Source organism: Odocoileus virginianus, chromosome 15 (genome assembly GCF_023699985.2).
Source record: "Odocoileus virginianus isolate 20LAN1187 ecotype Illinois chromosome 15, Ovbor_1.2, whole genome shotgun sequence".
Classification (NCBI taxonomy): domain Eukaryota; kingdom Metazoa; phylum Chordata; class Mammalia; order Artiodactyla; family Cervidae; genus Odocoileus; species Odocoileus virginianus.
Genome location: NC_069688.1, coordinates 1,099,233 through 1,112,994, shown reverse-complemented (window position 1 = coordinate 1,112,994; position 13,762 = coordinate 1,099,233). Strand labels below are relative to the sequence as shown.

The window sequence follows — 13,762 nt, the reverse complement described above, 5'->3', positions numbered from 1 at the left end:
TGGACCAAACCAGAAAGGCCGGGATGCTGAAGCTGAACTCAGGCCAGATGCTTCAAGCTTTAAACACAGCCCACGTGCCCCTGGTGGGATCCCCCAAGGCAGGTGCACCAGCCCTCCCAGCCTCTGCTTCCTCACGTTGTCACTAGACAAAAGACCTGCCGGTGGCAGGGTGACCAGTGCTGCATCCACAGTATTTACCTGTGCCCTCATCTCCACCCGAGACAGGCCCAGTCATTCACAGGGCAAACATGTGTGACGTGAATAAGAGGCAATGCATGTGGCTCTGCTGGGGTGGGCGCCGAGTGGCTCCCTGGGGAATCCCACGGGCCTTCTTTGTCGCATGCATCAATGGGTCTGGAGGCCTCAAGGCCCTGGGTGGGATCAGGCCATCAGGGACCAACTCTAGAAGGCAGGAAACCAGAAGCCTGGGCTTTCACAAAGGCACACAGACACGTCGGGCATCTAAGCTGTGTCACTCATTCTTTCCTCCCACAAATACTCACTGAGCCCCCCCTGAGCCTGGGGTACTAGGTGAGCATCTGAAACTGCCCTGGGCCCGGGGGGTACGGGGGAGGGGGAGATCATGCAAAACAATGATGGAAGACCGCACTTCAGTGGCTCCTCGAAGCCTCCCAGGTGGGGAGGACACGCACAGGCTGGCCACAAGAGCCCAGCCGAGTGATGGACTGGCCACACAAGAGATGAGCAAGTCGAACACCCCTGGACAGAACTGGATGCCCAAGGGCAGACATATCTGATAAAGGGCTTTTTAATAAAGAACCCTTGCAACTTATTAATGAGACAAACCACCTGATTGAAGTATCAGCAAAAAATCTTAGCACGCACTCCACCTAAGATACACAATTGCCCAATAGGCACAAGAATAGTCACTTAACATCGGTATTCATCAGAGAAATGCAAGTGTTCTCAAGGACGTGGGGAATGGTCGGAATGGTCTCTTCTTGTAAAGTAAACCTGCACTCCTAGGTCTCTACTCACGGGAAATGAAACACAAGTCCACAATAGGCACAAGAGGCACAAGAATAGTCGCTTAACGTTGCTATTCGTCAGAGAAATGCAAGTGTTCTCAAGGACGTGGGGAATGGTTGGAATGGTCTCTTCTTGTAAAGTAAACGCCACACTCCTAGGTCTCTATTCATGGGAAATGAAACACAAGTCCACACAAAGACTCGCAGGTGAGGCTCAGAGCAGTTTTATTTAAAACAGCCCCCAGATGGAAGCGATCCAAACGTCCATGAGCTGGTGAATCAATGGAGGGAGAGGTGGGGGGCGACCAGTGGACCACCTAGTGCAGCAGGATGGACCGCCGAAGCATGGCAGAAACCAGGCCACCTGCTGCGTGATTCTGCTCATACAAATTTCAGACAGGACATCATCACGACAGAGGCAGGCCCCCACCACGCAGGGGCACTGACGCGAGGGGCCACCAGGAGGCTGCTAGGGCGGCGGAAGCACTGTGGTGGTGCTTACGCCTGCAGACACCTGTCAGGTGGGTCACACTGTCCACACCAAGACAATGGCTTCAGCTACACACACACACACACACACACACACACACACACACACACGTACACACATACGTGCATATACACATACACATATGCACACACATGCACACACACACATGCATATACACATGCACATGGACACATATACATATATGCATGCACATGCATACACATATACACCTACACACACACACATATACACACACAAACACATATGGATGGATGGATTTGGCAATGCTGGGTCTTAGTTGCAGCATGTAGGATCTTCAGTTTTCATTGTGCCATGCCAGATCTTTAGTTGCAGCATTTGAACTCCTAGTTAAGGGATGTGAGATCTAGTTCCCTGACCAGGGATCGAACCCCAGCCCCCTGCATTGGGAGCTTGGAGTCTTAGCCATTGGATCACCAGGGAAATCCCTGTTTCAGCTTTAATCATTATTAATATACAAAATCCAATAATGATATTGTATTTCTGGGTGTGACAGACCATTTTAAGAAGCCCTGAGTCAAATTAGAAAATTCTGACCACTACATTGCCCCTAGGTCTGTCTATGGTTTTTCCAGTAGTCATGTATAGATGTGATAGTTGGACTATAAAAAAAGCTGAGCACTGAAGAATTGATGCTTTTGAACTGTGGTGTTGGAGAAGACTCTTGAGAGTCCCTTGGACTTCAAGGAGATCCAACCAGTCCATCCTAAAGGAAATCAGTCCTCAGTTTTCATTGGAAGGACTGATGTTGAAGCCGAAACTCAATACTTTGGTCACCTGACGCGAAGAGCTGACTCACTGGAAAAGACCCTGATGCTGGGAAAGATTAAAGGCAGGAGGAGAAGGGGATGACAGAGGATGAGATGGTTGGATAGCATCACTGACTTGAGGGACATAAGCTTGAGCAAGCTCCGGGAGTTGGTGATGGACAGGGAAGCCTGGTGTGCTGCAGTCCATGGGGTCGCAAAGAGTCGGACACAACAGAACTGAACTGAACATTGCCCCAAGAGTGAAATTCAAGTACAACCTTGAGAAAAGGATCAGGCCTTATTGTCTGGCGCCTATCTAAGCCCATCTCAGAACAACTCTCATTAAGCTCCGCTCCTTTAGCCCACGGAAACAGCTTCTGCCAGAGTCCTGCCCTCCTGTGCACTGTCCAGAGTCAGTGACAAGGGTCACCTTCATTAACTTCGGGTCGTTCTGTCACAGTAAATATGATGACAATGGTCCTGCTTCTCATCAGCACTGGTGCATGGTCACATGGAACAGACACACTTGCAACTTTCAGAAGCTACAATTAATGCATAACCTAGGCATTATATAGAAAAATTAGAATATACATTACCCTGGATTATCTAAAATGGATGCAAGTCTCATGTAGTATGTATACATGCAGAACCACACAGTGAAATGTAAGCTGTGTGGAAACTGAGATGCAGAACCTGTAAAGTGTGAAAGTGCCAAGGAGCTGTGTAAGCACCAGGGTGCTGGGCCATCATACACGTGACCTGTCATCAAGGAAATGCTCCCAAACCTCCACTCCTGCTACCAACCTACTTCTCAGTAATCAGAGCCATAACCGTAAGAGATCATAGAAGTTAAATATGGGACCTGGTTCTGACCACCTGAGTCTGGCCACACTGCTTTCGTAATGACCTCAACCAGGAACCCACACCCCTGCACATCAGAGGTGTGAAATAGATGCCTGGTCAGGTTCTGTGCCACCGCACACGGCCCGCCTGGGGTCTGGCCAAAAAGGTGGTCTCCAAGCCTCTCCCCGCACCATTGCCCCCCACCCGAGAGGTCTTCCCAGGCCCTCCAGGGGCCGGCATCTCACCCCAGCTCTCCTCCCAGCAAGGCAGGGCTTGCTGGGCTGGCCACGTGCTGGCTCCCAGCACCAGAACGAGCCACGTGGGCACTGCCAGACTCGGTGCTCTGTCTGCCCCCAGCGGCCTGGCACCTGGGGGCACGGAGGAGGCAGAGCAGGGTGAATGCAGGGATGACCAGCATGCAGACGGAGGGCAGAGCGCGGCCCACGTGGTTCACAGCTCCCTGGGAGAGGGTCTCGACTCGTCCAGGCGTGGGCCGTCCCTCCAGGCTCACATTGTGAAAGATGACAGACAGACACCTGGGGTGTCACAGGGAAAGCAGGCGGAAGCACAGGGACACGAATGCAGAGAGTGACCAGCCTGCCCCTTCGGTAACGTGGCTGATGACAGAGTGCAGGCCAGCGTGGCACTGCTGAGCTGGGACCCGCACCAGCCCCTGCCCACAGCCCTGAAGGGGACGCTGCTTCACCCACGACCTGCACCAGGCAGGCCTGAGCGTGCGCACTAAACAAGAATCACGCCATCGTGTTCAGAGACGGACACATTCCCGGGATAGCCAAAATAAATAAGAGTTTTAAAATATTTTACAGTGCACATGTGCAATTCTAGAATGAAGCATGCTTCTGAATAGCTTGGCTCCTTACCTGGATCTCTTACAAAGTTGGGAGCTTAGCGATTTTAAGACTTTCTTAGACAATGAGAAAAATTAAATATTCTGACCATGTTTTTTTAGGGCCTGAGACATTCCCTGAGGTAATGTGGAAGGGATGACAGTGTTTTCAGAGTGTATCTCTGAGAATTTCAGTATTTCTGGAAATACCCAACATTCAGGCACCTGACTTCCACAATAAACTTCTATTTAAGCCAATAACAAGATGAAAATAAAGAAAACAGCATTCTTCAGAGTTTTCTACAGCGAGGCCTTGTTCTGAGCAGGTGCCTGCCCTGTACCTGACCTGCGATTCATCTCACTCTATGAAAAAGCACTGGGGTGGGGGGGATGCTCATGGGCTCGGCCAGGATGACACGGTTGGTGGCCACACTGGGGGAGGTGGGGGGCTCACGGGCTCGACCAGGATGACGCAGTTGGTGGCCACACGGGGTGGGGGTGGGTCCAGGACTCGGCAAGTGGCACCTCGTGGGAGGCAAGCGTGTGCCAGGTTAGAGCTTCAGAAAGTCACATGCGCCCAGACACCCAGTACCACCTTGCCAGGGCCTCTGACCCCACGTGAATGTCTGGAGGACCACCCCCGCCCACTCTGCCCCGCTGACACAGGAGGAAAGCCCATTAGAGGAGGCTGCCATGAGGGGAGACCGGGGACATGGTCAGCCCGTGTGCACCCGCGTGCAGGCACTTACCGATCTGTAACAGGACTGGCGTGACCAGCGCCGTCTCCATGGCGTAACAGAACTCCCTGCCGAACATCACGGCCCCATGCATCACCCACAGGCGCATGGGGATGCGGTCGATGGAGCCCTCACTGACGGTCTCGTCCCGTGTCTCTGCCTCCGTCCTCCCTGGCTTCTGCAGGTCCAGCAGGGGCACCGGGAGCTCCTGAACTTGCATAGATTCTGCGTCGGCATTCTGCGGAGCCATTTTCATCACCACCAAAAATATATATATATCTCTCTTTACTCTATCTAAATAAATAATTCTATCATATATCTTTAAGGATAAATTAAGACGTCTTCGCTTTCTGCTTCAGCTGTGCTCCTCCGGCAAGTAACACTTATATTCCTCTTTGTACAAACAGGTATCTTGAAACTTCTCACAATCAGGTGAGACATGCAGCAAAACAGAACGATTTTTGGTTGGATTGAACATATGGCTTTCTGGCTTACTGTGAATTAGAGTTAAAAATCCATAAATGCCATTCAGTTAATACCAGTTTCATCATCATTACTGAAGAGGTGCTGAAGCTCCGTTCCTTGCTGCTGAGAGGCGGGCAGGTGACACACGGAGGTAGGCCGCCGGCGTGCCCCATCGAGTGACTGGGCGATCTGCAAGGGAGCGAGAGCCGGTCACGTGGGCCGGAGCCACCCACCCCCACCCGCCATCTGGGCCCGCCCGGGGCCCTTGGTTCTCTGAGCAGAGGACAGAGTCACCTGCGGAGAAAACAAAACCAGTGCCCGGAGAAACAACGTTTTCCAGTACGGAATCCATCCTGGGGGAGGATACAGCCGGGACAACATCGGGAGACGGGACGAGAGAAAAGGGCACGGAAGGAGCTCCCCGTTTCTGCTCCTTGGCCAGGCCAGGGACCGACCACGGGCGCTGGTCCAGACGCTGACCACCACATTGAGGCACACTCCAGGGGGCGTGAAATCCGGGCCCTGATCCTGCGTTCCCACCCTGGTACCGGTGACCCAGTCTCCACCTGGACGCACACACCAGGAGCAGGTGCCGACTGCTGAGAACCTGCCTAGAAGCATCCCCCTCGCCTCTCCCCCATGGAAGGCCAGACAAGGATGCACTTACATCCCTGCTCTCTGGACAGGGGCCTCCGTTCAAGCTGAAGGGACCTGACTCACACAACAAGTGACTATATTAAGATAGGTCGGTGGGTGGATATCTTATCAAAAAATTTCAATTGTTTTAAATAAAAATATTTCTTCCTAATATTCACTTAACCCGACATCTAGTTCCTACTCTCCACCCCAGAAATGACCAGAAGTTGAGGGGTGGTCTTCACTGAGCCCCCTTCTCAGGGAGCCTTGGAGGTGATAGGGGGTCCTTGGCCCGGCTGCTGGCAAAGCTGAGCTGCTGACCCTGGGGGTTTAGAGCCCCTGCCTCACTCTTCCACCAAACTGAGGCTTTCTCATGCTCTCTTTCCTTCCATCAAAACTTCTCGGGCAAGCACAGGTCCGAGGGATCCAACCTGTGTATCTGCTTCTTATGCCTTCAACTTCACTACAAGTTCACAACTGCAGCCTTCACCTGCGACTTCTATCAAACTTACAAATGTCCTCTACCATACAATCAATCATCTCGATTAAGACCAGTGTTTCCAAACTGTCACCTTCCTACAATCTTTTTTTAAAAACATGTTATCATGACACCTTCTTATGTATACAATGTAAACAGAACAGTATTAAAGAACCCAGCCTCAACCCTTAGCAGCACTCTCTCATTCCATCCCTGATCAGCCAAACTCTTGGCAAGAAAGACAGTAACCAGTTTTCTCTGAGACCCTAAGGACTTAATTATAATCTTCAAACCCATCAGTTCTGTCCCCTCACCCTGGTACCACTGTGTATATATCCTGAAAGTCAGGGTGAAATAAAGCAAACTCTGTGAGTTGAAAGTGAAAGTCGTTCAGTTGTGTCTGACTCTGTGTAACCCCATGGACTACAGCCTGCCAGGCTCCTCTGTCTATGGAATTCTCCAGGCAAGAATACTGGAGTGGGCAGCCATTCCCTTCTCCAGGGAATCTTCCCAACCCAAGGATCAAACCCAGGTCTCCTACATGGCAGGCAGACTGTTTACCATCTGAGCCACTATCATGAGAAATGCCGGGCTGGTTAATGCACAAACTGGAATTAAGATTGCCAGGGGAAGTATCAACAACCTCAGACATGCAGATGATACCATTCTAATGGCAAAAAGCGAAGAGGAACTAAAGAGCCTGTTGATGAGAGTGAAAGATGAGAGTAAAAAAGCTGGCTTAAAACTCAACATTCAAAAAATGAAAATCATGGCATCTGGACCTATCACTTCATGACAAATAAATGGGGAAAAAGTGGAAACAGTGGAATATTTTATCTTCTTGGGCTCCAAAATCACTGTGGACAGTGCTGCAGCCATGAAATTAAAAGACACTTGCACCTTGGAAGAAAAGTTATGACAAGCCTAGACAGTGTGTTAAAAAGCAGAGACATCACTTTGCAGACAAAGGTCCATCTAGTCAGCTATGGTTTTCCCAGTAGTCATGTACGGATGTTAAAAATTGGACCATAAAGAAGGCTAAGCACTGAAGAATTGATGCTTTCGAACTGCGGTGCTGGAGAAGACTCTTGAGAGTCCCTTACCAGTCAATCCTAAAGGAAACCAATCCTGACTATTCACTGGAAGGAATGATCCTGACCCTCCAACACTTTGGCCACCTGATGCGAAGAACCAACCCTCACTGGAAAAGATTTTGATCCTGAGGGCAGGAGAAGGAGATGACAGAGGATGACATGGTTAGATGGCATCACCGACTCAATGGGCATGAATTTGAGCAAGCTCTCTGGCAGACAGTGAAGGACAGGGAGGCCTGGCGTGCTGCAGTCTATGGGGTCGCAGAGTTGGACATGACTCAGCAAGTGAACAACAACTATGTGTCGGAGAGTGGAGAGTCATTTCAGCAACAGCTAACACTGAGGCAATAAGGCTCTGCATTAAGTGCACTAGGATTATTTTAAGGCTGTGAGTCTCAGCCCTGGGGGCACTGGGCGATGCCTGGAGATGTTACTGGTTCTCACGACTGGAGGCAGGGGTTGGTATCATGCTTCGGGGGAAGAGTCCAGAGATGGGTTCAACGTCCTGCAGCCCCAGGGTGCCCCACAGAGCGACTGTTTCCTAGGGTTATTATTAAACAAGAGGAAAAGTGCTCTTAAAAACGCTGAAACCCTCATTGCATTGTGAATCAACCAGCCCAGAACTTACAAACTCAACCGCACTTCCTTCCCCTTTGTTTTCTTAAGCCAGCCTCTGCCCAAAGCAGAAGAGAGACACCGGGGAGCTCAGGACAGTGGTTCCCCGAGGAGGGGTCTCGGGTCAGGTTTGTAAGTGGGAAGGGGTGAGAGCTGTCCCCTCCCAGTCAGTCACCCAGCCCACAGGAGGTGGCGTTACCCGGCACTTATTTTCAATAGAAGGTGAGAGCCGCCAAGGGGCAGTGAAGGAAGCCCCGCCGGCCTCCTGGCCTCGGTCACGTTCAGGCTGTGGGCTCCAACCCCAGGCCCAGGGCCGCACCTGCCCAAGGGCCTGCAGAATCAGCTAGAGATGGCCAGGAAGCCCAGGAGGCCGAGGCCATGCGTGGGGGAGCGAAGGGCCTGGCGCCAGACCACCAGGCCAGTGCCGGCACGCCCCCTCTGCGGTGCAGAGCGAGTCTCCACACCAGAGTCCCTCCTCACACCTGGGGTCCTCACCAAATGTCTAAGAATGGCCCAGCCACGGCCTCTGGAAAGAAAGTTGCAGGGGGCGAGCCCCTAGTGGTGGTGGTGGTGATGGTGGTGGCCACCTGCCCTCCCGGGACTCTTCTAGGCAGATGATCCAGCCACCTGCCGTCTCCCTCATGGTCAGGGGCGGGCACGGCCACCTAACTGATCAGCAGAGCCTGCCTCACGTGGGGCATCTGCTGGCCAACCTGGCAGCCCAGGGACTGGGCACTTCCAGACTTCAACCACGGTCATGTGCACAGTCTGCTCAGAAGGGGGCCTGGCTGGGCTGGGCTGGCGCTGTGGCCTGTCGGGGTGCTCACCCACCCTCCAGTTCTGGCCCTGATGTTCCTTCGGGGGGGCAGCAGAAAGGACTCAGGCTTCAAGGCAGAAGAACTGCCCCCCACTTTTCACCGCGTCCCACCTTCCCAGTGGCCGTCCAGTTGCTTCTGCATGATTTATGAGCCCACCCCCAGCACTCGGGAGATTCCGCCTTCCTCTCCCCCACACTGACTCTGTCTGCACTGGGACTGTGTCCCTTCCATCCAGTGAGACCATCTGCCCAGCCCAGCAAAGGCTCTGTAAGGCACAGGGCCCCCAGGAGGTCCTGAGCCGAGGACACACCTTCCCTCTCGCGGTTTCTCCCCCAGAATCTCGATCCACTCTGGCATGTTTATTTGCAAGAGCTCTATGAGCAAATGACCTTTAAGAGTCTGACTAGCTCTGGAGGGAAATGTCAGTATTTTTACTGAGATTTCACTGATTTTATAAATTAGCTGAAGGAGAACCGCCACCCTGAGGGCTGTCTCTCTATATACCCGAGTCCAAACCCAGTGCCTTTCAGGAGAATTTCAACACGTTCCTCCTCCGGTTTTGCACAGTTCTTGTGAAGTTTCTTCCTAGGGATTTCATCTTTTCTGTGGCCACTGCGGATGTGACTTCCCCTTGCTTATACCTTCCCAGTGGCTGACTGAGCACGTGAAGGGTACCAGGGTTCGCTCGCTTCCTTGGGTATAACTCACACAGTGAAAAGGTACCACTCAATCAGTTCTGACGTTTCCAATACCCTGGCAAGTCCACGTGGGGCCTTTCCCATCCAGTGAAGGCTCATGGTTTTGTATTTTAACTTGATATCCTGGTTCTCTAATTGTCTGAGTGAGAATGGCTGGGGGGAGGAGGCTATAAAAAGGCTGACAGCAAGTCTAAGCAGCACCAAGATGCACCAGTCCCCAGCTCAATGGAGGCTTGGACTTGGGGTCCCCTCGGTCCGATTTATGCATAGCACCTGCACAGGACACGGAGCAGGGACCCAGGCGGCACACGCTGCCCCCTTCCTGGGCTCTGACATCCCTCCCCCCCGCTGCGAGGGCCCCTTCTCCTCCCAGCTCTGCTCTGCAAGAAGACAGAAGGAGTGGGGCTTTGAGAAGAAAAGGAAGGTGTGAACAGGGAGGGTGTCACTCCATTTAGGGGACAATTGGACACCCCCAAGCCAGATTCACTCTGGTAATGAGGAGCTGTGAAGTACTCATAGAGCAAGCAAATTGCTTTCTTTACAGAAGCTATTTTCGAGAAAGGCTAGAACTGTTAATTACAACATCTAAAACCGTGAGAATGCTTTCTTCCGAAGCACCTGATGTAAAAGGCCCAAGCTAAAGTGTGACAACACACGGAAGGAATCAGGACGACTAGGCTGCTGCCTCCCGAAAGCCCCCTCCTGACTTGCTGGCAAGAGTGGAGAGGCTTCCGCTGTGACCTGTTCCACCAGGCTCTTCCGAGCCTGGAGCGACTCTAAAGTCAGGCCTCCCTCTGGAGCCTCCCTGACGACGGCCTGGCTGTGATTCGCAGATGCACCGAGGCAAGTGAAAGTACAGTTGTTCCAATCAACAACTTCCTCTATTGTCCTGCTTCTAATTTCAGGGTGCCTGGTGCCAAAGCACGTGACTTCCTACAATGTGCCGTGTAGAAAAGCTGGCTGTAAACTTCACGTCATCAAAAACTTAACTGAAGCATAACTTTTTGACAGGCAATTAAGAGTCTATGCAAGTCACAGTATTCGACGGGAATATGACCTTGAAGGTCAGGGACCCACACACGCCGGAGAATGGCTGGAGGGGGGTTCAGGCGCCTTGGCTCGTGTCTTGGCCCCACGCACACGCGCGTGCACCGCGTTCCAGGCACCGGGACGAGCAGCCCGTGCTTTGTGGTGTCTGGTTTGTGGCAACGGCTGTTTGATTTGTACACTCACCATCTAAGTCAGGCATCTCTACCCTCGAAAAACGCCCCAGAAATGAAAATGCTAACATTTTCATAAGGCATCGTCAGCTATTAGCCTCAGATAACCCATCCAACCAAAGCACAGCCCCCCCATCAGCCCACTGTGGCCTCCCCCTCCAGATGAGCACAGCAAAGGTGACTAACCGAGGACAACGCCGAAGCCGGCAGAACCGGGCAGGCAGCTGCATACCAGAGAAGACCAGCTGCTGGACCAAGAGTAAAAAGGGTGTGAAATGGAATCAAGCAAAGTCAAAGTACCCCTGATACGAATGGGGAAAACAGTCTGGTAAAAATTTGTTTATAAAGTTATGTCCTTCAAAGCATTTCAGAAATGTCATTGATTTCCAACATAAAATCAACACTGTATCAAGAGAAGAAGAAGGCAGGCCCCAGATTGGGAGAAAATACTTGTAAAAGACACAGTGATAAAGGATGCTATCCAAAACAAACCCGACGGTGAGGAAATGAACAACTCAGTTATAAAGGTGGGCCAAAGACCCGGACAGACAGCTCACCGGAGAAGACAGAGGTGGAGGACGAGCGCAGGGAAGATACTCCATACCCAGCGCCCGTCGTCAGGGAAATGCAAATTCAAACAGCAGTGAGACACCCCTCCATGCCTGTTAGAGCGGTCCAGGCCCGGAGCACTGACAGCACCGAAGGCCGACGACAATGTGGAGCAACAGGAGCCCTCATTCACTGCTGGTGGGAACGCAGACTGGCACGGCCACTTTGGAAGACAGTTCGGTGGTTTCTTACAAAACTAAACATACTCTTAGCATGTGATCCAGTAATTGTGTTCCCTGGTATTTGCCCAAAGGAGCTGAAAACTTATCCATAAAAAACCTGCACCTGGATGCTATATAGCAGCTTTATTCACAATGGCGGAAACTTGGAAACAACCCAGATGTCCTTCAGCAGGTGAATCAACAATCTGTGGTACACCAATGAAATATTAACCAGCACTAAAAAGAAATGAGCCATCACACCTTGAAAAGCCGTGGAGGAACCTTAAATGCACATTAATTCCATGAAAGAGGCCAATCTGAGATGGCTACATACTACCAGATTCCAACTACAGGACATGCTGGGAAAGGCACAACTATGGAAACAGTACCAGGACCAGTGGTTTCTGTCCCCCTAAGGCAGAAAAGCAGAGCGTCTTGGCCTTCCCCACGTGGTGTCCTGTTACAGGAGCCGCATGGACCGATGCACTGAATCCGCGTGAATCAGGAAGGCCAAGGGAGCACGTCTGAAGATGCAGGCTCCAGGACTCCCCTGCGCCGCTGAGCCACAGCTCTGGGGAAGGGCCGAGGGTCTGCAGGCCTGCTCGCCCCCGGTGCCTGGCCCGAAAACCCGCTGCCCCTCTAGGTAGAAGTGACTGGTCCGTGACTGCGTAACCTCGCCTGTGTGTGTTCCGTGCCACGAGACCTGGCTGAGGGCACTTCAGACACTGAACACCACACGTTGGACGTGCCTTCTGATTGGCTTGCTGGGAACTTGGTGCAGGCAGGGCGGGGGGGAGTAAGGAGGCATGTGACTGCGTGTGTCAAATACTCTGAGTATGCAGAGACTGAATCAAAGGAAATCTGGAAAGGGGCCCCAGGGAGCGAGGGGATGAAAATATTGCTACACTGTAACAAGCCAGTCTAATTAAAGTGTTTCTCAATGGATTAGTATCCCAGCAACCAGCAGGAGCTGCGGCCCAGGCACTCCAGCGCGCTTCTCCCGGACGGCTCTTCTGTGACTCCCTGGCCCGGCAGGCACCCTGGTCCCTCCCCAGACAGTGCCCGGGACCTCCCCATCAAGGGCACCCAGCCTGGGCCAGGCTGTCCACTCCCCTGGGAGGCTGGCTCACAGCCCTCCCAGCAGGGACGCAGGGATGTGGCCCCTCTTGTGCGTCCTCAGGACAGGAGGAAGCACGCCCTCCTAGAGATGGTTTTTTAAATTTCTGTAAACTGGCATACTGCAACTTACTCTCAAAACACACTCTACTTAAGAACTACTTTCTAAAAGTCATCTCTTGGGAAGAGAGCGTACAGCAGGATGAGGGGGAGCACGGAAGGCTCAGCTCCCCTCCACCGGATGACCTGGGGGGGGCCGGTCTGCTCTGATGAGGGTGTGTGGGAGCCCCCTGCAAGCCCCACACAGAGCACGCACGCCACCGAACGGGACTCCATGCTGCCCCTGCACTCATACCCTGGGGAAGCTGTCGCTCTGGACCACCTAAAAGCACAGCATCAGGTCAAATAAGCAGAAGGGCACACGGAAGCAAATGTGGCAAACTTAAGTGACAGCTTATATGACAGCAAAAAATGTTTAATACTGAATCATATCAAAGCACATACCATCTGGACTTCCCTGGTAGTACAGTGGGTGAGAACCCACCTGCCAATGTAGGGGACACGGCTTCAACCCCTGGTCTGGGAAGATTTCACATGCCATGGGGCAAGTAAGCCCGAAAGCATGAACTACTGAGCCCATGTGATGCAACTACCAAAGTCTGTGTGCCTAGAGCTTGTGCTCCGCAACAAAAGAAACTTGTGCACCACAACGAGGAGTGGCCCCTGCTCGCCGCAACTAGAGAACACCTGAGCACAGCAACAAAGACCCAGTGCACTCCACTCCCCCCAAAAAACCCCACATGCTCTCCAACTTCCTAAAGCTGGGGGGGACAGGGCATTAGGACGGAGCCCGAGCACATGCTCAAACAGGAGCTGTCTTCACTCACTGCTGAAGGAAACTGCGACCCACACTTGAAGGAAAACACAGAACGCTCCTGTCGGAGGAAATGACCCTGAAACAAGGACAAACTGCTCTGTCCCCAGAGAAAACATTTCCATGACTTTCACCTTCTACTAAAAACAAAGACCTGTTCATCTGACTTCTCACCTCTGACCTTTACCCTGTTCTCCTTCATTTGCACGTCAGGTGAGTAGGAGGGTTTTTGTTTTCCAATTAAAAATCTCTGAGAGGTTTTTTGACTTCCTCTTCTTGTAAAT

The 13,762-nt window shown here is 52.2% G+C and overlaps 1 protein-coding gene across 1 annotated transcript in view; it reads right to left on the bottom strand.

The window, feature by feature from the left end:
• The window catches only part of SLC45A4 (solute carrier family 45 member 4), a 61,653-nt gene that overhangs the window by 22,380 nt on the left and 25,511 nt on the right, over window positions 1-13,762 (bottom strand). Inside the window, 1 exon segment of the mRNA XM_070476925.1 lies at window positions 4,707-5,348. Within this exon segment, the coding sequence (XP_070333026.1) occupies window positions 4,707-4,950 (244 nt within the window). The 5' untranslated portion in view covers window positions 4,951-5,348.